General features: G+C 35.4%; 1 protein-coding gene across 3 annotated transcripts in view; it reads right to left on the bottom strand.

Moving 5' to 3' along the window:
* The window catches only part of LOC142336239 (potassium voltage-gated channel protein Shaw-like), a 65664-nt gene that overhangs the window by 8883 nt on the left and 32067 nt on the right, over positions 1 to 24714 (bottom strand). Inside the window, exons 1-4 of one of the 3 annotated variants that reach the window (XM_075384918.1) lie at positions 22724 to 23265; positions 16290 to 16413; positions 15969 to 16105; positions 13279 to 13392 (exon numbers count right to left, since the gene is read on the bottom strand). In XM_075384918.1, the coding sequence (XP_075241033.1) occupies positions 13279 to 13392; positions 15969 to 16105; positions 16290 to 16413; positions 22724 to 22902 (554 nt within the window). In that variant the 5' untranslated portion in view covers positions 22903 to 23265. Of the gene's footprint in view, positions 1 to 13278; positions 13393 to 15968; positions 16106 to 16289; positions 16414 to 19904; positions 20784 to 22723; positions 23266 to 24714 lie in introns of those variants that run through there. The other 2 variants (XM_075384920.1, XM_075384919.1) reach the window with 2 other exon arrangements.

Genomic DNA, 24714 nt, shown 5'->3' with positions numbered 1-24714 from the left:
ATTTGAAAATGATCGCGAGGCAGAGGTTCGAACAACCCACCTCCAGCGTAAGAAGCGGCTGCATTAACCAAGAGACTACAAGCCACTTATGCACTAGTGTATTACAACCAACTTTGTTTTAGCAACATACATAAATTCTGAAAGCGATCAATTTAGGTCACGTCAAAAGCAAGAAATCAAGCGTGAAAGAGTGACTGAAAACATGAAGCGACAGAATGTTCTAGAACAAAATGTAAAACGAAAAAAGCGTCAGACGACGAAACATAAAAACCAAGAGCACCGCAATATAGCTCCGCCCAGCTTACAGCTTCGCAGCTATAACAAGAAAAATTCATAATCCGTAATTAAATCTCTAAGTTGGGCCCCGTTCCAAACATTTTTCTCCGAAGCCCTTTGGAAACCGTTTCAGTATAATCTGTTGTCACCATTATTCAATTGTTTCCTCTCATCAACAAAACATACCCGGCAGATTGCCGGAAAATAGCCGCCGTTGATTCCAATAAGCATAATTGGGATTGAAAGAATAGAAGATATTGAAAAAAAAAGATTTTTGTACAAAAACATTTTTTAAGTACGATTTATATTGATGGCATTTCGTAGTTGAACATAACGTACTTCTGTTTCTTAGAGAGAGGCTACAGGGGCTACTATCAATACCAATAAGCATTAGAGATGGTAACTAAGACTTATAGAAACGACGTTCAAATAGCGGGCATCTAAAATTGGGCTTTATGGGTTTATCTCGTTTCTACTTCTGACTTCAATTTTTATACTGACTCTGTTCATTTTGAATTGCTTTGCTGAGCAACTGATGTTCAAAATCACTTTTAGCAGAATGAAAGAAGAGAGAAACTAGCCTAGAGAAGTCAAAAAGATATCACGCAAAATGTTGAAAAAGCGGCAAAATGAGGTAAAGCGAAACATTTTTTTATTCGACGAAGTAAAAAAATAGGAGCGCTATAATAGCCGGCTGAGAAGATGAGGGCGGCTATTAAAAAAGTAATACCGAAACAATAAAAAATAAGCAGTTTGATTTAAAAAAATATCATAATATTCACAAAAAGCAAAATATCAGAAATCCATCAAACAACAGGCCGAAAATAGGCTTCATTTAATGAATTCTCACTTACCTACACAATTTATTATTAATCAAAACAATTGAATCAAAGATTGAACGAACATTGAATTTTTACCAGCAGATTGAGCGAAATAGTATCCTGTTACAAGGTCATTTACTTAACCGATTTAAAAAACAGCCGGAAGACCACGAAATCAATTCGAATAAAATTTGAGTCCGATCCCACGTATCTGCTTAACCAATAGAATAAACCATTTACTTCCTTAAACTAATCAAATTGAAACAAAACACTCAAGAGAATTAGAAGGTCACAGCTAAATCGGTTCGCTAAATTACAATTCTTCGCAATTACTTGTTCTGCAGAGATTTTGTGATACTGTATTTGTTCGATGGAAGAATGCTCACTTGACTTAAAACACTTTACACAATAGCTAAAACAAAGACAAAAAAAGCACAAAAAAATCGGTTTCATTCATTTCATTCAAGTATGTCCTATTAAAACTCAATTAAAATACAGCCAGCAGATTGCCGGAAAAGAGCCGCGATAGACGCTTGTGGCCTTCCATGAGTTGAAACAACTAAAGAAATAAGATAGACAGATCGACCAGGAGTCCTTTAATAGACCAGACTTTTTAGGTTAGATTCGGACTGTCAATTTTATGACACATAGGTCTATAAGGAGAGCTTTTTCAAAATTGATATTCGAAATCAAAAACTCAAGACTAATATTCAAGAATTAGGGCATATAAGTTTGCAACTACTTAGATGCACACTATTTATTTTTAATGTTCATAAAATTTAATAAAAGTTTCATAAGTCAGTTCAGAAGTAATTTTTTCGAGTGAGGTAAGTCACGCAATTGACCTAAAAGCAGAAATGACGTCACGTACACAAATTTTAATTGCAAAGGAATAGAAGTCACTGATGTCAAATCCAAGAAGTCAGGTCGTAAGAATCATCGATGGAGACGACGAATTAAAAAAACATAGCAGGACAAGTCCTGACGTACAATTCAAAGAATTTTCATTGACTAAACAGGAAAAAACTAGACCTAAAATGGACTATGAATTAATTGAGAAAATAATTTTTAAAAAAATCAGATAAGAAATAAGAAAAGAACAGAAAATCAATGACAAAATGCAGCATGTGAACACAAAAAACCACTAGCGAGAAATCGAATTTTTGTTCAAACACAGTTTTCTCACTCTACTTTAAAATTAGAGCCAAAAAAATCACACCTCAACACCACTCGCTTTTTCGCTCCATTTCCTGTTTCGGCGTGACCAAAATCACTACTCCAATTTGACTTCAAAAATCATGAAAATGTGTGAACAGATCTAAAAAAAGACAGCGCCCCAATACAATTCAAATTCTTTGAATTGTAAAAAACATAGCAGGACAAGTCCTGACGTACAATTCAAAGAATTTTCATTGACTAAACAGAAAACTAGACCTAGAATGGACTATGAATGGTTTGGGAAAACCATTTAGAAAAAACTCCAATCCAAATATCGAAAAAATAGTAAAAATCAAAGTAAAATTGCCGCATGTGAACAAAAAACCACTAGCGAGAAATAGAATTTTTGTTCAAACACCGTTTTCTCACTCTACTTTAAAATTAGAGCACAAAAGTTTCACGCCGCAAAAGCACTAGCTCTTTCGCTCCACTTCCTGTTTCGGCGTGACCAAAATCACTACTCCAATTTGACTTCAAAAATCATGAAAATGTGTGAACAGATCTTTAAAAAAAAGACAGCTTCCCAATACAATTCAAATTCTTTAAATTGTAAAGAACCACGATGTCCCCAATAATAGCCGCTATCGCTTCGCGGCTATTAAAAACAAAATAACCAAAAAAGCGAAAAACTAATCTGAAAAACGCGAAATGGGCAAAAAAATATCGAATATAACCGACTAACGTCGGGTGAATTGCTTTGTGTACGTGGCGGGCCACTGGCGAGCAGTTGACTTTGAACGTTGGTAAATACGGTTTAGGGAGGCTAGCTTTAGCTTAATAAGGGGCGAGGCACGGGGCCCTTAGAGCCAGATCGATGTGCAGGGATGGGGATTGGGGGGAGGGGTTTGAAGTAAGGGGGGTGATGTGGGGGCTGAAAATCGGTCAAGCGAAAAATCGCATAAAAGGACCAACAGTAATAATATAATTGCTACAAACTTCGTTTGAGAGCAATTAATCAATTTTCTTTGATACAGCTCAAAAAACAACAGCACGCATGGCAACAGATCACCAAAGCTATCGCAAATTCTAATTGGCCCCAATAAATTCCATTTAGACTGTACAAATATGAAACATAACCAAACTAACGGACAAATTGCTCTCGAACAACAGGCGAGGCAATTTAATTCAAGAGATGGCTTAGCCTGGAGAAATTTTTAAAACTGATTGCTTCAAAAGTCGCTCATGAGCGAGTAAAAAGAATACGAAAGTAGCTAAAAGCGCGTCTAAAAGGTCAAAATGTCAGCTAAAAATTGCAACTATGAGACAAATATATGATAAATATGGTCAAAAACTGTTCCGACATATATATGTACTTGTTCACGTGTACTAGAAAACTACATAGATCAAAAAGTAAAAATTAAAACTGCTTTGAAAAAGCCGCACGTGATAAAATTATTGATATTAGCGTAAAACTAATATTAATTTCACATAAAGTTCAAAACACTGTCAAAGACAATTCAAACCTCTAAAGAGAAAAAACTGCTCGAAAAAGCCGCATGGGAATAAAGAATCAGCTGGCTTACAGCAAAATTAGTCACACCTGTTTCTCGCTCGCTCTAAAACAGCGGTATAGAAAAACACTCGCTTTTTGCTGCACTCCTATTTTGTTCAACAATCAAAACATTCCAAATTCTTTTACGCGTTTCATCATTTCTTGCTTCAAAAAACATTCCAAAAATTGATTTAAAAAGTCACGCTTCAAATAACGCTCTTTGAGTACAATAGTTCACCATAACTCTTATTCGAGTCGTATAAACAGAAGATTGTGATAACTCTTCGAATCCTTAAAATCAGCGCTCCAATAAATTCAAATTCCTTTGGATTGTAAAAAACAAGAGCGCCCAAAAAATAAGAGGCCGCTAAGAGGCTGACAGCGGCTATTAAACAACTCAACTAACGAGACACTAACACAGCGAAGTAAGTCTCACAGAATCATGAAAAAATTCACAAACAAAATTGCTCCAAAATCCACATATCTCCTTCCTGCTAAAAAAGTTTGACGCTGCTGCACTGTTTAGTGTATACAATAACAATCTTACGCTCCAATTGATCTCAGTGAGCCAAGTGGTTTCCTATAGAATTTGAAAAACATTTCTGAAAGAAAATAAGAAATTCTCAATTCTCTCGCAAATTAATTGAAACTTTCTTTAATTCTTAGGCCTTTAAGCTGGAGCTCATTTTATTTTATTCGAAATTACAGATCTATTCTTGAGAATTTCCAGGTAGTTGATCATTTAAAGGTTCTTGGCAATTGATCATTCTTGTACTAAAAAAAGTGTACAAGATTTAATAAAATTCTTTTTACAGAATTTAAAGATAACGAATATTAGTAGTATACTAAAATGCACGTATTGTCACGGGGGGACTTCCCCCCGTGACAAATCGTGCTGTACAATTTTGAGGTCGAAAAATTTTGTGTCTCAATATTGCCAGAGGGACAAAAATTTGTTAAAATTTTCTCTATTTGTGCCGGGGACAAAAACTTGAAATTTTTGCAAAATTTGTTTGATGGTCAAAAATTACGATATTTCCAGCTATTTTGTGCGGCGGATAAAAAATTGTTAAAACTTCACAGTTTTCTGGAATTACTAAAAAAGCTTGTAAAAATTTTGCAATTTCTTGGGGTCCATTAAGTTGATTTCGAAGTTTAAAAATTCTTAAACCCTTTTTTAATCAAAAAGACTATCCGTGGGTTTTCAAAAGACGTATAGCTGACTTACCTTTTCTTTATTTCAATCTCTTGATAAGTTTTATCTAATATATCGACAGTAAAACGAAATGGAGTCAAATTTTGGTGGTTTTGATCCAACATCCGGTTTTAATTTGATAGTTTTATTGACCATATGTTATCCAAGATTAGTGAGTGTGGGCAGATTAGAAAACCAATAAAATTAAGTGCCACGGCTCCAAATTGAGAATTATTGCGTTTGGTATGAAAATTGCAGCGTCAGAGGTGAAAAGAATGCAACTTTGCAGAGAATAAGGAAGAAATATACGTATGAAAAGGACAAAATAAATGCTCAAAGCTATATGAAATGTTCCAAAAAAGTACTGAAAAAGTGTTTGAAAGTGTGCGGTAAAGCAATTCATATACCACATTTGAAGGACGGTAGAGCAGTGAAGAAAAAATTGTGTATTTTTAGAAACAAAAAATTGTTGTTTTTGGACAATTTTATGCAAAATACTTCCACAAAAGCAATTCCATTATGCACAAATTGTTTTGCATTGTGAATGACAACAAGTGCAGACAGGTAAATTGTGTAACACAAGGTGGTTGAGGGATCAGGCAGATGTGATCACGTAATATAGTGTAAAACTTGGGGAAAATTATAAAAATGACAAAATTTTAACGGGAAAAACTGATGTCCGACTGAACCTTGCTGCGTAACTTAGACAAAATGATAGAATGAGCAGACTAATTCCCTTAAATACTTAAAAAAAATAGGTTCTTTTTTGTTAAGGAAATCCAATTTTTATCTTTACTTTAATAAACAGTTTTCCTGTTCTGTTTTTGTTCTAATATTTTCATAGCACTAACAACAACTATAGCTATATGTCTACAGTGTTCATCTATTTTTATCCAATCTGGACATATTCTGCCGAGCTCTGATTGGTTGCAAGTTGACTGAAGGTCAATTTTAGTCTGGTGCATGTGACAACATATAATTTTGATTTTTTTGTTTTGCAAGTTTTAGTCTCGGCGTTTGTGATTGGTTGGCCGAGTTTTAGGAATTATCGTGTCTACTACATGTTCCAACATGTTTCTTTCATTTCCATAAGCAATGCAGTGTGGTCATCTCAGCTTCTCTGATTGGTCAGTCGAGTTTAGGCTTTATTACAGTCTTGCACATGTTTGAACACGTGTTGTTTTATTATCAAAGACAAGCTGTGGTCTCTTTTATCATAAGCAATTCAGCGTGGTCGTCTCAGCTTATCTGATTGGACAGTCGAATTTAGGCTTTATTACAGTCTTGAACATGTTTGAACACCTGTTGTTTTATTATCAAACACAAAGTGTGGTCACACGTTTATCGAGTTTGTGTTTAAAAAGAAACACAAGTTCAAGTTCGGTTTCAAGTTTGTGCTTGAGTCGTCGTTTTAAGATTACTTTGATTTTTATCCCGATATAGCGCGTTCTGAAAAAAGATATGTAGTTGCCTGTGCGAAAATATATGATAATACTGGAACTTATATATCGCTGAAAACGAATATATATATCTCAAAAAAGAAAACGGAGACAACGAATTTCTTTTCAACCAAAAAACTCACTCTCTCTATGCAGGAATTGGAGCAAGTGGGAGAAAATATTGTTGCTATCAGAAGAATAACTCTCTCAAAGTTTGCGAACAAGCAGAACAACTCTGGCAAGAGGAAGTTACAGCCTGGTTCCAGTTTGGAAACGAATGGTCAAAGTCGTAGCTGCAGATTCAAAAAATCAAAAAAACCTCAGAGTGATAAAGAGAATTAAATAGCAAAAGAAAATGGTTGAAGCAATGGCCAAAGTCGTAGCTGCAGATTCAAAAAATCAAAAAAGCTTCAGAGAGTGATAAAGAGAATTAAATAGCAAAAGAAAATGGTTGAAGCAATGTTTGAACGTACACGTGAACTTTTTCGACAATTCCAAAATCTTTTTCGATATTTTATTTGCAATAGTGAGCCTCAATTTGATTCTAATCTTACAAAAAACTTCGCATACGGCCAGCACAAAAAAGAAGATCATTGCAAAATGCAACAATTTCATTACCATGAAATTGCTGCTGTTGATCAATTACCGCAGTCCTTCAAATATACTTCTTCTAAACCATATACAATACCATGTCTCTTCACTTGTTTTCAACTGCTCATTCGGGGGTCTTCTCACATAGTGCATTATGGCAAAGTGATTGAAAATCTTCAAGTGATAAAGAGAAATAAATAGCAAAAGAAAATGGTTGAAGCAATGGTCAAAGTCGTAGCTGCAGATTCAAAAAATCAAACAAAGCCTCAGAGTGATAAATAGAATTAAATAGCGAAAGAAAATGGTTGAAGCAAAGTTTGAACTTACACGTGAATTTTTTCGACATTCCAGAAACTTTTTCGATATTTTATTTGCAATAGTGAGCCTCAATTTAATTCTAATCTTAAAAAAAACTTCCCATACAGCCAGCACAAAAAAGAAGATCAATGCAAAATGCAACAATTTCATTACCATGAAATTGCTGCTGTTGATCAATTACCGCAGTCCTTCAAATATATTTCTTATAAACCATATACAATACCATTTCTCTTCACTTGTTTTCAACTGCTCATTCGGGGGTCTTCTCACATAGTGCATTATGGCGAAGTGATTGAAAATCTTCAAGAGATAAAGAGAAATAAATAGCAAAAGAAAATGGTTGAAGCAATGTTTGAACGTACACGTGAAATTTTTCGACAATTCCAAAAACTTTTTCGATATTTTATTTGCAATAGCTAGCCTCAATGTGATTCTTATTTTACAAAAACTTCGCATACAGCCAGCACAAAAATGAAGATCATTGCGAAATACCACAATTTCATTGACATGAAATTGCTGCTGTTGATGAATTACCGCAGTCCTTCAAGGATACTTCTTCTAAACCATATACAATACCATGTCTCTTCACTTGTTTTCAACTGCTCATTCGGGGGGTCTTCTCACATAGTGCATTATGGTGAAGTGATTGAAAAACTTCAAGAGGCAGTCAGTTACAACGACCAATACAATCTAACTGTTTCAAAATCGCAGAAAAAAATACCAAATGTCAAAATGATAATGACACAGGATGTTCAGACGCAAACTGACTTTTTGCCTAATTGTACGATTGATAGATTTTATAGTATTTATAATGGTGGTATGTACGGTGAGCTTTCCAAAATACTTGATATATTAAATAGTGGCTATGGTTGTTTGCATGTTGATAATAGTTTGATTTTGATAAAGTTTAATATGGAATCGAAATCTTTTAATTAACAATTGTCTTGTTCTGTTGTCTGTGAAGAATTGAGCACAAAAAAGTTAGAGCATATGAATAGCAAAGCGTAGCAAATCGTTATCGTTCATATTCAACGTCAAAGAATATTCCTAACAAACATCACATGCGCAATACAAATGCAAAAAAGTCCACAGAGTTTTGATTTTAAATTGGCTTAAGTTAGAGTATTTGAGTTACTTCATTGTAAAATTTTACCAATCGGCAATACAATAATTGGTATTTTTGTATCGAGATTCCTAGCGGATCTGCCAAATAAATGTTGTTTTCGTGAAACAAAAGAACCATCCAATGACTTCCTGCGTGTTGCGACGGTGAAGCATTGACTACGATAAATCTCTCTTGTTAGCTTTGGGAAATTGTCCGCTGCAAAAACTCCGCTGCAAAAATAAAATATTTCAATAGTTGAGTTTTTGTCACCTTTCGTTCCGAATGTTGAGCATCTTTCACCCTGAAAAAGTAATTTCTAGGTTGGATGCCAATGCTCAGTCAAATGTAAGTTGAACTGAAATTGAGCAATTTGTAAGTTCTGGATGAATGAATTCATGAGAAGCCTCTTGCGTTGAAGTAAAGTCAAAAGCTATAACAAAGTGATTGGGATAGTAATCCGGAGTTATGCCGTGCCCACCTTTGTCAAGAAAATCTAAGGCTTCCAGAGTATTGAAGTAAAAGCGGTGATTAAAATTTGAGACCGGAGTTCCAACAATAGGTTGACCATTTCTATAAACAACGATTTGGCTCAAATTAAATTTCTGGTAGTGAAAAAGGTTAGTGCGATTAGTTCCGAGGTATGCTTCATTTGTTGCCACTGCAATAATCATACGTCGTACTGTTTCTTTCGAAAAAATATCCTCACGGCTCCAACTTCTTACTCCAGTTGTAGCTAAAAAAGTTCGTGGCAATACTTCTGTATAGCGATACACTGCAGGTGTTTTTAGAAGAGTTCTCTCAATCGCCGTCAAAACATGATCCGCTACTGTCATTTTTCTAACGTACAGATTAGCCTTAATTATTTTAACTTTGTAATGTTTGTTGGACTCGGAAATCACAACAAAATCATTTGTAGACATTCTAAAGGAATTTCGCAATGTGACACCACTAAGTAAGTGTTTATCACATGTTAAAATGTCACTCGCCGGCTTTCCAAAAAAAGTTTTCCTGGGAGTTAGCTACAAGAGCTTTTCTGGCCGCTATGTCGACCGCTCGACCGTCGGTTCCGTCAATTTTAGCTGGCTCGTCCTCGTAAAAATATCCCTGACAAACTAGCCGTGTGTTTTTTTTGCAGTTTTTCGCGACGATAGATTCGTTTCAATGAATGCTTTGTGCGCATAGTTTCCAATTATGTTGGAAACTTAAACACCACTAGCAGATACAGTGCATTCTGAAAATAAAGAATGTAGTGCGTTTTTGCTTAAGTATGGCGCGTCTGTATTTGCAGCGTCAGTGGCTGTCCTTAAATCGCTGTCATTGTTTCGGGAGATTTTACATTTAATTTCAAGGAGAAGTTTCTGTAAATCTATGAAATTGTTCCTGTCACCCAAAACTTCGAACTCAAGATTGGACCGACCGGGGAATATGATGGCCCAAGTTTTTGAGTAAAAGCATTGTCAAAAGTAATAAGCAGAGGCTGTTTTTCAAACAAATCAAGTGTGGTGTGTTGTATCTGCGGGCAGTAAAATAGTAATCATTTTGAAATTTAGAAAAAAAAATTTGACCGACTTCTCGTCAAAGGCTTCTTCTTACGAATTACTTGATTTTCACTGCTGGTTTTCAATTTACGCATTCTCCCTGTTTTTGATCCTCCCACTTGTTTCCTTAGAGTTTTTTGCACAGCCGAATTTATTGCTTGTTTTGGAGGTTTTTTCTTTGTAACTACCACTACTAGCTCAGGAGCTGCTGGAACAATTAATTCAAGTCCAATCTTTTTGGCTACAGGCCAAAGAAATTTTCTTGCAATCGAGGATGTGGCTGTACCTGCTGCTACGGCCCCAAACCACTGCCTCGTTGGCGATAGTGTTCTGAAATGTATGGTGAAACTGATTGCTGTTGATAGTAGGCTTCGATCTAGTCGAATTTTTTAAAATTTAAAGTCAAAATAACTTTTCCTGTTCCAGCGAACGGAACTAATTGTCCGGTTTCTGTCCGCAATTGAATTTCAATTGAATGAAAATTTTTTGATAGTAACTTTTTGTATTCCAAGTTGCTGAAAACAACCCTGTGTGTTGGCTGAATTTCGCATGGGCTACCGTTTTTCAGGCGTTGTTTTGAATCAATGACTCGAATAAGAGGAGCTTTAGTATCACCTACGTATTGATATTCAATTATGTTAACGTAAATTAAAATCAGCTGTTTCCCTGAAGACAAGTCGAAAGGATAATCAACGACGAATTTTTTTCGTCATCTGCCATGGTCAGACTTTCATAAGTGTCCAACATCTTGTATCCAATATGATAACCAGACCCATCATAAAAACCGTTGAAACTTAGTATGTCTGGAATTTCGATATCCGGAAAAGTAATTCCTTCGTTTATACCGAAAAAGAGCAACAAAACTCATTGATTTTGTTATATTGATAGTCAAAATGAGGTCAATCGGAAGCTGTTTTTATGACTCTCAAAAGATGGTCAGGGTTCCTATAGGAACCAATTCCAATGATACGTCTTTCTCCTCCGTACGGTCTGGATACAGCATCAAATGGAATATTTTTCTCAAAAAACTTAGGCCCTTCAGAAGAAAAAATCTTTAAATCTATTTTGTTCACTTGATGTATTTTTGCCGGGCAAAATTTCACTTACTGCAACTCGCCAGTCCCCCTCTAAATTTATTTCTTTATTGAAACAATTTTTGAATGAGGACAATGTGTTTTGATGAAAAATATTCATAGAGGCTGATGAAACTAAGTGAACCGTGATTTCATTCATATTTTGTTATTTCACTACTATTGTCTCAAACTTTGACCAACTCTAATTCATAAAATTTTCCGTTGACTGGCTCCTGAGATACGTCAATGAGACTATAAGTAGGGAGATTTGTTGTAGGTATATCGTAAATCTAAAAAACTTCGTTGGTAAGTGTTTGCTTTCATCCTTTTCTAAAGGGAAGATCCGCTTTTGATATTCGCACAAAGTCCCAAACGTAAAACTTTGGTTGACGAACTAGTGTTGCTGACGCATTAAAAGTTAATGATAGCAAGTAAGGCACGTCTTTCTTGGTCACTTTATTGGGCGCCAATTTCGCTACCCTGTTGACTCTAGAATTAATGGTTTGTACAAAACTCTGCAGTTGATTAAGATACGAGTATGTCAATTTGTCCTCTAAATATTTGTATATAAAATTCTTGAGCGATCTATTTTTTTTCCGCAAATGCGGATTTTTTCTCGCTAAAAGTTTTATAAACTTCAATTTCATTTTTCTCACACAGAGTGCTGGAAGAGCCCTTAAATTTTGTACCAGCATCAACCCACACTTTTTTAGGTCGCTTGATAATTTTCTTGAATGCATCGGCTCTGTTTGTGGCGTACTCTGATTTCAAGGGTTCGAAACGTAGATAAAGTGAGAGACAATCAACCGCAACCAACAAATATTTTACATCTTTGTTCTCTTTTGCTAATTTATCCACATAAGCCAAGTCTAGCGACCAAACTTTGTTTATGTCGTAGGCAACAACGTTCAGAGTTGGATATTTTTTTCTATATTTTTTATGCTTTGTGTGGGCATTTTTGCCCTCCAGAAATAATTTCACTCTACTTGGTTTCAAATTTGAGCTTTTTTTAGGTTTCTCACGCTTCCGTATGCTGCGGAACCTTTCGTATATTTTAACTCAAGCAGTTTTTTCTCATTCGACGAAAGATCCGGTTTTTGAGAACGAAAAGTCAAAAGGGTCAAACAACAATGGAAAAATTATGCCATTTTCTATAGAATTGGCATTTCGAAACTCAATGTTCCAGAAATGTTTTTTATCTAGTTGCGTGGGTAACTAATTGATGCCACGGAATACCAGCGTATCACAACAAATTTGATATTCAATTTTTTTCACGGCTTTGACAATCGAAAATTTGATGGAAACTTTTATTTATTAGATGGAAAACCTAAATAGTCGGCCAAACTTAAAATTTATATGGCTTTTTTCATTTGAAGGTGACACATTTCCATGCTGGTACCAAACGACTCTCATAATAAACGGAAATTTTCGGTTTTTGCTCAAAACTTTTGACTTCAGAAAACGGCACTGGTTTTATTTTGAGTTCTTGAACCAAGGCAGAAAATATTGAATACTTTTTAGAAATTAATTCGAGATTTTTTTGTTCCGTTAGCTCCTGTTTTCGTCACCTGGGACCTACTATTTCACGGGAAAAATCTGAATTTGTAGGTTCTGGCCTCAATAACGCGGGCATACTAGATCTATCGGATCAATGAATCTTTGTACTTCTGTTTTTATAGCTCAAAAAACCATAGTGATTTTATATCGCATTTTGTTTCAAGATTCAAGAAGTGATGCTATATGTATTTCTTCCAAGGCAAATGTTGAAACTTTCTATACGCCGCACAGCATGAGTCGAGGCATCTTGTTCTAATTATACACCGAATAATTGTTACAAGTTCGAGGTTTGCAAAATTGAATACCTTGTGCAGTTGTTTCACCTTTAGCAAAATCCGACTATATGTAATTTTGGTGCTGCGATTAAACGCCAGAGAACCAAGTTAATCAGTGCTTCACTGGCACCATTATTGGTCCTTTTAAATAGAAAAACGGTATAATATTCCTTGCGGCACGATATATCTGGACTACCCTTTGCGCACTGATCATCGGCAGCAGGTTAGAAGTTTGGTAAGATTTGCGTAAAAGGGATTGTTTGCTACCGTGAAAAAAAGGGAATAGCTTCCTTGCCATTTTTTATATATTGGAAATTAGCGTTGAGACTTAGTTTGATCAAAGTTGTCACTTCATTATTGCACGTGCCCTTGGCAGTTACCTGTAAATCATCCAGCAGCAAGTTTCGAGGTGACTGTGGTCCAGACCCCAGAATTGCAATTCGTTGTCAAACAGAGGCCAACACACGTCTCGAGGCACGTGTAACTGCCCAGTCCTGAGACAAACATACGCTTTTGAAAATGAGACAATAAAATTATTCAGACCAAATTTTTATCATAGTATACCAAAAAGCTGCCAATCAAATTCATAATTCAAACGATTGATCAGTTGAATTTATCGCCGATTTACAAACAACACAGCACAATTCTTAGAGCTACATTTGAATTACGAGCTAAGGTTAGCTAACAACCACCTATTTCAAGCACACAATTTATCTCAAAATTAGAAAAGTAGCTTAAACTTTCATGACCAGACGTAATGAATTGAATTTACATTTATCTCATCAAGAGAATTGCTCTGCCTCTTAGGGTATTAACTTCTGAAAATCAGCCGTCTATAAATTGCCCTACAGAACTAATCGTCTTTTAGCCTCACCACTTTTAACCTCACTCAGGAATTAGACAGAAGAATTAGCCTTACTAACACCTAAAGACCGTTTCTATTATACCACCTCCGGTCATTTTGGATTTAAATTTGACTGCGATACAATTTTCTGACTTGTTCTTATTTGCAGAGTCACTTCGTTTTGAAAAATCAAGAGGTACACATTTAGTGCACTTTGCTTCAGGCGTCACCCAATTCATGGTAATCTTATCTTTTCTATGAGAAGATGAACAATGACATTAGGAGAACATCCTACCAAGCACGGTCGATTAAATTTCTTCCTACAAGATAAGGGGTAGCCTACATCAATTCGACCGCCCTAGCAAAAATAGCATCGTGCAGAGAAGCATTATAAGACCGTGCACATAAAAATCTCTTCTGCTTCCAGTAAGCCAGTGTAATGCTGGAAACACAAGATTTCATAAAAATTTCATTTCGTAAAAGCTTTCGCTATGTTATTACACATTAGCTCATGGTTTATTTGTTTCAGTTCAATTGAAAATTTCGCTTAGTGTTTCCAAGTGCAGGGTTTGAGGTAAAAAAAAGGTTCTGATTTCTAAGTTAAATACAAAGTTATTTCGCAGTGCTATGTAGAGTCAGCTGAATATTAGAACGGTAGTAGTAAAAACTTAATTTATGATGTTTTACTGCATGCAATAAACTAGCCTAGAGAAGTCCAAAAAATTTCACGCAAAATGTTGGAAAAGCGGCAAAATGAGGTAAAGCGGAACATTTTTTTGTTCGACGAAGTAAAAAAACATAGCAGGACAAGTCCTGACGTACAATTCAAAGAATTTTTATTGACTTAACAGAAAACAAGACCTAGAACAGACTACGAATGGATTGGCAAAACTATTTAGAAAAACCGATCCAAAAAAATCGAAAAAACAGTAAAAATCAAAGTCAAATTGCCGCATGTGAACAAAAAACCACTAGCGAGAAAGCGAGAATGCGAATTTCACGCCGCAAAACCACTCGATTTTTCGCTCCATTTCCTGTTTCGGCGTGACTAAAATCACTACTCCAATTTGACCTCAAGAATCATGAAAATGTGTGAACAGATCTTAAAAAACATATCCGGAAGAATTCCGGAAACAACTCGAAGTGGAAATCCACTTAAATGCCATCCAACTACTCATCAGACAAAACGTGCCTCCAATAATTTACGACTATCTTGAAATAAAACCATAAAACAAGAAAGCAAAAAAAATCAAATCTATTAAAATATGGTAAAAAATCTGATCACATTCTGTCATAAATTGATACCCCAAAAAACTATCTCTGCTACAAATACTTCATCAATACAACTATTAACTACGAAAACCACTTATGAGATTTTTTAAAATACTTGAAGCCAAATCACGAAGAAATAAGCTCTTACAAACAACTTTGACTAAAAAACTGGAAAAAGTTAATATATTTTTAATATTACAAAAGCACATAAATCTAAACAAAAAATCGTTTCAGCCAATAGGGTACCCAGATGCTCGCAAGACAATAGGCAAGTCATAATAGGTTAAGAAACTTGTCTAAAGAACAGAAAAAAACCGAAAAACTGCAAAAAATTAAGAAAATTAGTTCCAATTTTGGACATTTTTCGTCATATTTCTCAACAAAAAAAATGCTTCATATCCACAAAACTGTAACCAAGTGTTAATTAAAAATTGCTCAAGTAATAGGGGTATCTTCAATACCCATTTGAGGCAGTAAAACAAAACAATAAAATTCATATAAATTTTCAGAAACCTTCAAACCACTACCAACACCAGCCTGAAAATAACAGCAAATCACAACCAAACCACTTAACCAAAAAAAATTGAGAAAAAACTGCTTTAAAAATGCCGCACGTGAACAAAAAATTTCGCTCGCTTACAGAATTTTTTTCATACCTCAATTTCTCGCTCTCTAGAAAACATCGATATGAACAAAAAACCACTCTCTTTTCGCTCCGCTCCTCACTTTTGTTCAGCACCAAAATCACACCAAATTTTTTCACGCATTTCATTTCCCGCTTCAAAATCACTCAAAATTGATTAAAAAAGACTTCTCCAATACTCCGCTTCGAGTCGTAAAAAAGACAACGCCTCAATACAATTCAAATTCTTTGAATTGTAAAAAAAACTAGGAGCGCTATAATAGCCAGCTGAGAAGATAAGGGCGGCTATTAAACAAAAATAATTAACGAACCTGTAATAATTGATGATGTGCTCAAAGAGGTCGGGCGACCGGTCAAAAAAGTACTGGTTGGTTGCGTGGTCGTACTCATCCGGGTGCAATCTGTTCACCGGGATCTGCATTAGGTAAAACAGGCGAGTCTTCGGAACCTAAACAGATTCAACTATTCTCTAGGCGCTTCATTCATAACCATTTTTTATAAGGAAGATAAACATCAGAATTTTGTACTGTTATAATGGCTGTTTAAAATTTATTAAGGCAACAACTGCCGTGAGAAAGAAACCTTACGAAGTTGGTCAAAGGCCAGTATTTGCTCCCCTGTCCTCTTCTTACCTGTAGGAGGGTGGATCTGAAGGAGTGATATTTGACACCTCCAATATTGATGATTACCCTCTCTCTGGGTTCTGGGATTGGGTTGCCCTCCAAGTCTACAGAGGGCAATTCTGACACACATCTTCTGAAAATAGCACGTACCGCATTCAATCTCATTACGCCAAGTAAACATTCACGAACACAAATGCGCCAACGTAACCATTAATTTTAAAGACGGGATTTCTTAGAGAGCTTGAACATTTTGAGACGTCTGATTTTGTGGAAAATGAGCAGTCTTAACTGCTTTCACGTCTTTTGACCAGAACACCGGTGGATATGCAACCTCGCGCGTCTGTGCTTTCGGACACCCATTTCCAACCTCCCACTTAAAAGTATAATTCAACAGCTGACATGTTAAGTATTTACGCGTTGAAGAGCAGATAATAGAAATTTGTAACGAAAAAGGCAATCTCTTTCAAACTCACGATAACAACATAAAAAATCTCAGCTATGAGTCAGATTATTGTTTTTTGGTTTCAATTGATAAATAATTGATAACAAGATACATACTGTATACAGCTTTACGTGATTGAAATTGTTAAAGAACTTTTCAAACAATTAAGGTCAGAATCTCCGCTACAATATGTAATTCCGCAAAGTTCAGCAGTCATTAAAAAACAAACGAGAGGCCTATTTCCTCCACCACTTTCAAAAACTTCAAAAAACAAAGTCATTGGCTAAATTGTTGAAGAAAAACATATAATTGGCTCAAACAACCGAATTAATTACCCAAAAATATTCAAAGTTTTAGTTATCAACAACTGAAAGCACATAAATCAAAAATAAGTGAGCTTTACATTAAAGATCATAGGGATGTTTTTACTCTGTATTACTATCTTTTTAATGCGCTTCAGCAGAGGGTTTTGTATCTTACAAACAATCCTGAAAAGAGACAAATTATATTTTTTTTAAAGGTTCAACTATAAAACGTGTCTATAGCTTCATTTATCTTGGAATTTGAACATCAACTGAATTTGATCTTAAGTGAAATGAGTTCTGCAATTCGTATTTTGTTAAATATGTTAACGAGAATTGGCTAACACTTTTTGACTAAAAAACCAATTCTTAGAGTTATGAAAGTAAAACTTTTGAAAAGTTCTTGATTCTTAATGCTCTAAAAAGGGACCAATGGTTCATAGGATCAATAAAATCTGAAACTTTTCCGCAATCCCACGGCAGTTTATGCAGAAAAGAGCAGCTGTTTTAGTATAATATGTTTAATCCGAACCTCAAATTCAGAACAAAAATGGATAGATCAATCAAAATTTGGTCAAAACTACTATGATAAATGCAACCTTCAGCTTCAAAACATTCCCAATATAGGGAAAAATAGTCATTACACCAAAAAGAAAGGTTTCAATTTAAACATTCCATAGCAAAAATCATTAAATATTTTGATTAAAACCTTCTTTTTGTTTCGAAGACCATTGCACGAATATTTATGCTACACTAAAATAGCCGACATATTGCCGGAATCGCTGCGAAAGAATAGATTTGCGTGACGTAGAAGACATCGAAACAGAAAAAAATATTGGAAAAAGTTATCGCTGCCAATAAAGGGGGTGCCAATAAAGTTATCGCTGCCTTTATTCAAAGGGGGTGCACAATTGAACAATTTTAACTTTAGAGCGAAAAGGCAAGGTTAAGCCAGCTTTTAAAAAAACACCCTTCTAAATTTGCTCGCAAATCTGCACCTGGTATTATAAACATGTTGTTCGATGGAAACGTTCTCCACTTTTATAGTGCCTCTAATTAATGAACACGTTAATCCTGCCATTTTCAAGTTCAAATAAAGTCGGAAAACAAAAAAAGCTCGAAGTGTCATATTCAAAAGGCTTCTGGAAAATTTTCCGGAAAATGTGGAAAAAAGTTCAGCAACCATGTTATCGTAATGTTCTCTAGGAGGGATTTCGAAGATACCGCCAATTATTCCTAAACATATGCCTTCGCGGTCAAATAAAACAGATCAAAAATTAGTAAACTTCTTGATATCCTCGGTCGAAATTTGAATTGATTTTTTAATAACCTGCTCTTAAAAGAATCAAGATCGAGATAGTGTCAGTTGAACCTTTCTGCTGCTCCAAATAAAACTGGCAGACATCATTTTGAAGGACATTAGTATTTAAAAACGATTCATTCGTATGAACACAAAAACACGCAAGAAAATATCAAACAGCTACGTGTAAGTCAAAAACCTTGCTTGACAAGCCATGCTACAAAATTTATGCTCAAAATACATAGAAAAATAATATTAAGGCGGAACATCTCTAGTATGGAAAAATGAACTTTTTATGTTTGAAAATTGCTTTATTTTAAAAAAGTAACTTTAGCATTTGAATTTGACATTTTTTTAATGGTTTATGAAACATTGCGGGGTACACAGAAAACTTTACGGGGCAAACAAAGTCCGTTAAAGCTATCAAACTCCTAGGCAAAGCCGTTGTTGAATGCCTTTAAGAGGGTGATATCGATTTATGAGCAAATACAACTCAGATGAAAACCGTTAAGCGGGCATTTACTTCATGATGAGTTATCAACTGTTGTTACCGCAACAGGAACTGGAATATGTTAGAACAAAATCTTAGTCGCCCGAGGGACTTAGCGCCAATACACGAGGGCGCCTACACCCGAGTGCTGGGCACGAGGGTGACAAAGATTTTGTTCTAACTAACGTATTTAGAGAACCAAAGGGTACGAATGTGTTGAATTTCATTTGAAATTGAGGTTATGAGTACAATTTTGCAGATTAGTGAAATAAACGTTTTCTGTTTGAAAAAAAAAACAGGAGTTGAAATGAATCAAGAAATCTCCGTCTCCGATAGTGACGCAGCCGATTATTTATAGTGGTGATTCAAGTCTCACAAGTAAGATTTTTAACTAAGTTTAATTTTTTTGCCCTAAACTTAGTGTCCTAAATTAGGACACTAACTTTAGGGCAAAAAATTTCTTTCACTTCTTTAAGTATAAGTTCAATCTTTCAAACTAAGCGCTCTGCCTCGAAGTTTTAGTGACCGATGGATGAAATCGTACCCTGCGTTCTCTAAATTAAAATAAAATAACCAGTACAACAGTAGATGCAAAAGCATTTCACTAAGTAAAATGCTTTCCTTTCTTGATTGAACTTCCAACAACACGTGGCTTGCAGAATGACCCCACATAATGTAACCCTGAGCGCTCGCACTCACCAACTGAAACTTATAATAGTGAAGAACAATACTCAATAGTTTGAAACGCGGCAATTGCGCAGACCCAATGAGGAAAGGAGTAACCCCAAAATCAAAATGAATAATATTGGTCCTTCAATTTTGTCATAATCCACGCAAAAAGGTTAAACGGATAACTTAAAATCCGGTTGCATTTTATGTTGGTCTGTCTTTCTGAAAATTTGGGCGTTTAAGGTGGTTATTTTTAATGGTAATATATATGAGTGAACAATGAGTCTAGTCTATTCAAGACAATTTTAAAATTGTTAAGCATTTCCCCTTTTGTTGTGGCAGAATCTGACCCGACGATTTTACGATTTTATGTTTGAATCGCGTTTTCCATGTCGAAAGTAATGTTCTTTATACTGCTAACAGTTCTGTTTGCAGCTCGCTGTCGTCTATCAATTCCTCAAATTTTTCAATCAATGCTCCATATTCCATCTTCTTCCAGCATCGCCGAACACTTGAGATCACGAATTATAAGCATGTAATTAATAAACAAATGTATATTGCAATTGTGCGTGGGACTACAAAGGTACAAGAGCGAACGTAGTTCCACGCGAAAATTATAGCCAATTTACATTATTTCAGATGGTTTCCGAATTGTTGTTTCACTTATCCAAAATTTAATCTGATAAAATACGCAGTACAAGGCTTGACATTTCAAGAGCGATTGTGTACATTAAGTTGTTTACCAACACAAAACAAAAATTACATTATAATGTTAGCAATGCGGTAAGGAAAATAGTTTGAGAAATACATCAGGCGGAAAAGAACACGAAGTTTACCGTACTGTTTAGGCACATTCGACGTCCTGTGGATAAATACAAGAATGACCGGGAATCAGTAAAATTAATCTGGATATTTTGCTACTATTTCTTCTATTGCATGAATTAAGGGAACAACTTGACGGTTACAAAACTTCTCTCGACCATATCGCAAACTTCACGTTGTTAAAACTATTGCTAGGGATGCTGTGTTGTGGTCTATATAAGTGATCACATTTATTACAGATGTTGGACACTTATAGAATTATAAATGCACGTTTGCATTTAAACCGGTTCACATAAAGCCACATAGTCACATTGTGCAAAACCTTCAAGGTCGTATTGACCTAAATTAAGAGCACCGGCAACACGGTAAATTCCTTTGGTAAACTAATTGGTTTTTTACCAAATTTAAAACTATTATTTTTAAGATAGCAATCTCCTCTTTAACCTCTTTCACAGGTCAGGGACCGATATTGAATCGAAAACTATAACAGTGAAGCGAAATAGCGCAGTGCAAAAAGCGTACTCGAATGGGGGTCGGTGGACATGCTTTGACACAATAACCCGAAGATTTTCGACGGCGCACTCGAATGATGAGCATTGGACTACAAGGAGGGCATTGTAGTAATGGTGAGCACAGAGCAGAAAGGGTTTAAAGTTACTTTACAGGGTAAAAAGATCTGCATTTGGTAGTAAAAATTAGGTAGAAAAATTAGCTCTTTGTAATTTCAGGTATTTTAAAAGTTACGATTGATTAAAACAAAGTATAAAAGGTATGGCATTTGTATTCCAGTTAAACACAACTTAAAAAAATACAAGTCAACCTCAATCCAACCGGAAATGAACCTCAAAATTTCAGACTGACAGATTGAAAGAAAACAGCCGCGATTGCTTCATAGACTTATACAAAGAGATATACAAATACAAATCATATTTTTCTTACGAATTCATGAGACATCATAAGGTGAAAAGAGTATAAATCTAAAATCAGCCGCCAATTATCCTACAACTATAGTGGGATATCCTCAGTTGAATTGTCACTGCCAGTTAACGTAAGCAAAACTACTCATTTTGTGAATAAGGGTAGCCAGGTGCAAGCAGCAAAATTCATTCCAGTAAGCGTACAAATCAGACAAAATTGCGTGAATGAATGAATAGAAAAAACTGATTTGAAGTGCTTACAACGCCACACGTTGTAACAAAAATATTCATGACTAAAGCAGGAAAAGTTCTTCTTTGAAATAAAAAACAAATTGTTATTAACAAAAAATTATACCTTAAACTCCTAGGAATTGACTTTGAAAACATTCTGCAAAAAAGTAAGAAGCAGACGAGCTTCCGCCCCTGAATACAGACTCTCACAACTAACTTAAGAAACCATTTATTTCACTCCACTCACTATTTACGAATGCAGTGTGACTAAAATCACAACTCCTTTTTGACTCCTCGTTGACCAAAAAAATCGTGACCAAAAATAGTGAAGCGATCTTTACAAAAGAACACTGCTCACAGACAATTCTAAATTTTCAATTCGTGAAAAAAACGAATAAGAAATTTCACAGCTATTAACAAGAGAATGATGACTGATCTCAGTTAAATCAGTACTTTTGAATTATGCTTAACCTAATTTTTTTCATTCCCTTCGCATGGCAGAAATGGCTGATAAACAATTTAAAACAATAATCGATAGCCAACCAAGCCAAGCATTACAAAGATCTCTGCACATCTCAAGTCCACCATGAGAAGCACAGAACAATTTTGGATTTGACTTAAAAATTAGAAGAACTCTGCAATGGTTTCAACAAATGTTTGATGTTCAAAGTTGAATTAAAATACTTCCCATTAAAGTGATTAGAGAGGGCTGTAACTAATTGTGCTGAAATGAACGAAAAAACAAATTGCCTCAAATGCTGATGAGGAGGTTAGAAAACAAACAAAATCTTTCATAGGCGCCTTCGAAGTTTTCTGCTAACCAAAAAGATTTCAATGGATGAGGGCTGGGAGACTTGTTGGGGCAAGGGGATACGTTTGCTAAGGGGCTTCAAATCACGTTCTTAGAGTAAATTATAGACCACTATAAGATGAAAGATGAAAAAACCAATTTCAGCGCAATTTCCATCTAATGTTTAGTAGTAAATTGCCGAAAATTGAGTTAGCTGCTTAAAACTGTGAATAAAAAAATCTATCACGCAAAATTCGCAATTTCAAGGACGTAAAAGTCACACGAGAATTTAAAATGGTACAGAAAACTTTAATCTTGAGAGAGTGTGAATTACAAAAATCCCATCAAGGAGAAACACAACGAAAGGATAAGGAAAATCAGGCTCGTAGTGAAAAGCTGCGAAAATTTGTTTTTTTCCAAGATGCATAAAAAGAGGCGAGGCGCCGAGGAAAAAATCGGACTTTAAACAGATAACTTAACCTTTGCAAATGTCTTCTGCGCCCAAATTGAGGTCTTCCTGTGGGACGAAACCTCCATAAGGTCCTTCTCTTTCTGAGATTTGGGGTGGTGTCAAGATCAACCTCGTCATCAGCCACGGTCACACTCTGTGATCTCGGCAGAGTGACCGCGTGGCGTGCGACCATACTCACATTATACATTGCAGCAACAGATTCAACAGCAATCAAAGTAACAAACAACAGATAGGACTATTACTTGCATAACCGTGTTGTAAAAAACAGTAATCAAGCACAGATTTTGTGATGACGAACAAACTAACAATTTGAGAGCGCACACAAGCACATGAAAAGTTTGAAGACCAAACGTCAAATGCGTTCGAGCTTACAAGTATATTTTTCTAGCTTTTAATCTCAAGCTGATTCGAAAAGAGTAAATTTTTGAAATTGCACTTTCTAATCTCAGAATTTATGCTTGCTTATCATCTCATTTTCGTCATTCTCAACATCTCAAAGAGCGTGACCGAACTCCTGTTGGTTACAATTATTAACAGCAAAATCCAGATTATAATTGAAAGTTTTCGATCAAGTTCCCTCACAAATACTTGAAAAAAAGTTTAATGCAACAGGATCATTAAAAAAAAGTAGCAGCACGCACGGTGAATGAACAGAACGGACTGGACAATGTTAAAACCTCATTATTGTTCAAAACATACCTCATTAAATAGCATACTCTCATTCTCACTGCTCTACGCTTAATTTGCCTTTATGGCACGGCTTCACAGTGCATGAAAATACACCGCGCCAATACAATTCACATTACGTAGTATGTATATGTGAATGCTCAGACAGTTACGGTAATTCGAAAATTCACAATGCATCAAACCATTTTGAGTTGAAGATCATGCTTAAAAATTGTTGTTACTGTCAACAATTGTTCATGTACATTGATAATTTACCTAAAATTTGACAGCAAGTTGTGATTAATTAATCCAGACGTTGTCTATAAACGCGCACATTACTTTCAGAGTAACTGCATTTATGCTTAGGGGTAACATGAGAAATTCGAAAGGACAAATGCAGATACAGCGCAGAAAGGAACGGACTGGCCTTTTTTACTGATCAAAACTAATAATCAATGGCCAATGGAAAAACCATATTCAACAATTAATAAAGAAAGAGGTGTATGATGAGTTTTCAAACACCATCCATCTCAAATGATTTTTCGGCGCACTTTTCATGGGTCTTGTAGTGAAAAACTGCCGCCAATTGCGTTTAGTTGCTTAAAATTCAGAAGAGAAAAAATTAGATCAAAAATAAACCAACTAATATCGGACGAACTGCTCTCGAACGATTGCCGACGAGTCAAACAATTTAGAAGGCGTGCATAGGCTAACAGACTTATGGTGCAAGAATATTTGACTTGTGAAGGGGTCGAACCCGCACCCTCTTGGTTGAGAGTTAAGGACATAACCCACTACGCTACACGCGCTATTTACCATCAGCTTCCAAAATCTGTTTTATTTTAGCAACAGAACTAATTTATGAATACGCGGAATTCAAACGACTAAAGAATCAGAAAACAAGCGCGAAAAAGTCACTAGAGAAGTGAAATCGAAGAATTCTCTGAGACAAAACAGTCATGCGAAATTTTTGCAGAAAAAAAACATAGCTGGAAGAATTCCGGAAGAGACTCGAAGCATCGAAACTTCACAAAAACAAAAATACTGTAACAGCATCCAGAACCGTTATCTTTTGTATGAAAACATTTATTCTTCACCATACCAGATTTCATTAAAAAAATTGGTATGAAATTACACCAGCCAGAACCGGAGAGATTTGAGCATTGACATCATTTACACAAGCAAAACCAGAAAACATACAAAATGAGCCGCACAGATTTAAACCTTAACAACTCAGCGTTCAAAGATAACTGATAAGAAAAACATTAATCGTTGTAAAGCAACGAAAACCAACGATTTTTTATGAGGACTTTTTAAAATTTAAAGTGTAAGT

Source organism: Convolutriloba macropyga, chromosome 3 (assembly GCF_964194025.1).
Source record: "Convolutriloba macropyga chromosome 3, txConMacr16.3, whole genome shotgun sequence".
Lineage (NCBI taxonomy): Eukaryota > Metazoa > Xenacoelomorpha > Acoela > Convolutidae > Convolutriloba > Convolutriloba macropyga.
The sequence above is the reverse complement of the archived record's forward strand: the minus strand, read 5'-3'. Positions and strand labels throughout refer to the sequence as shown.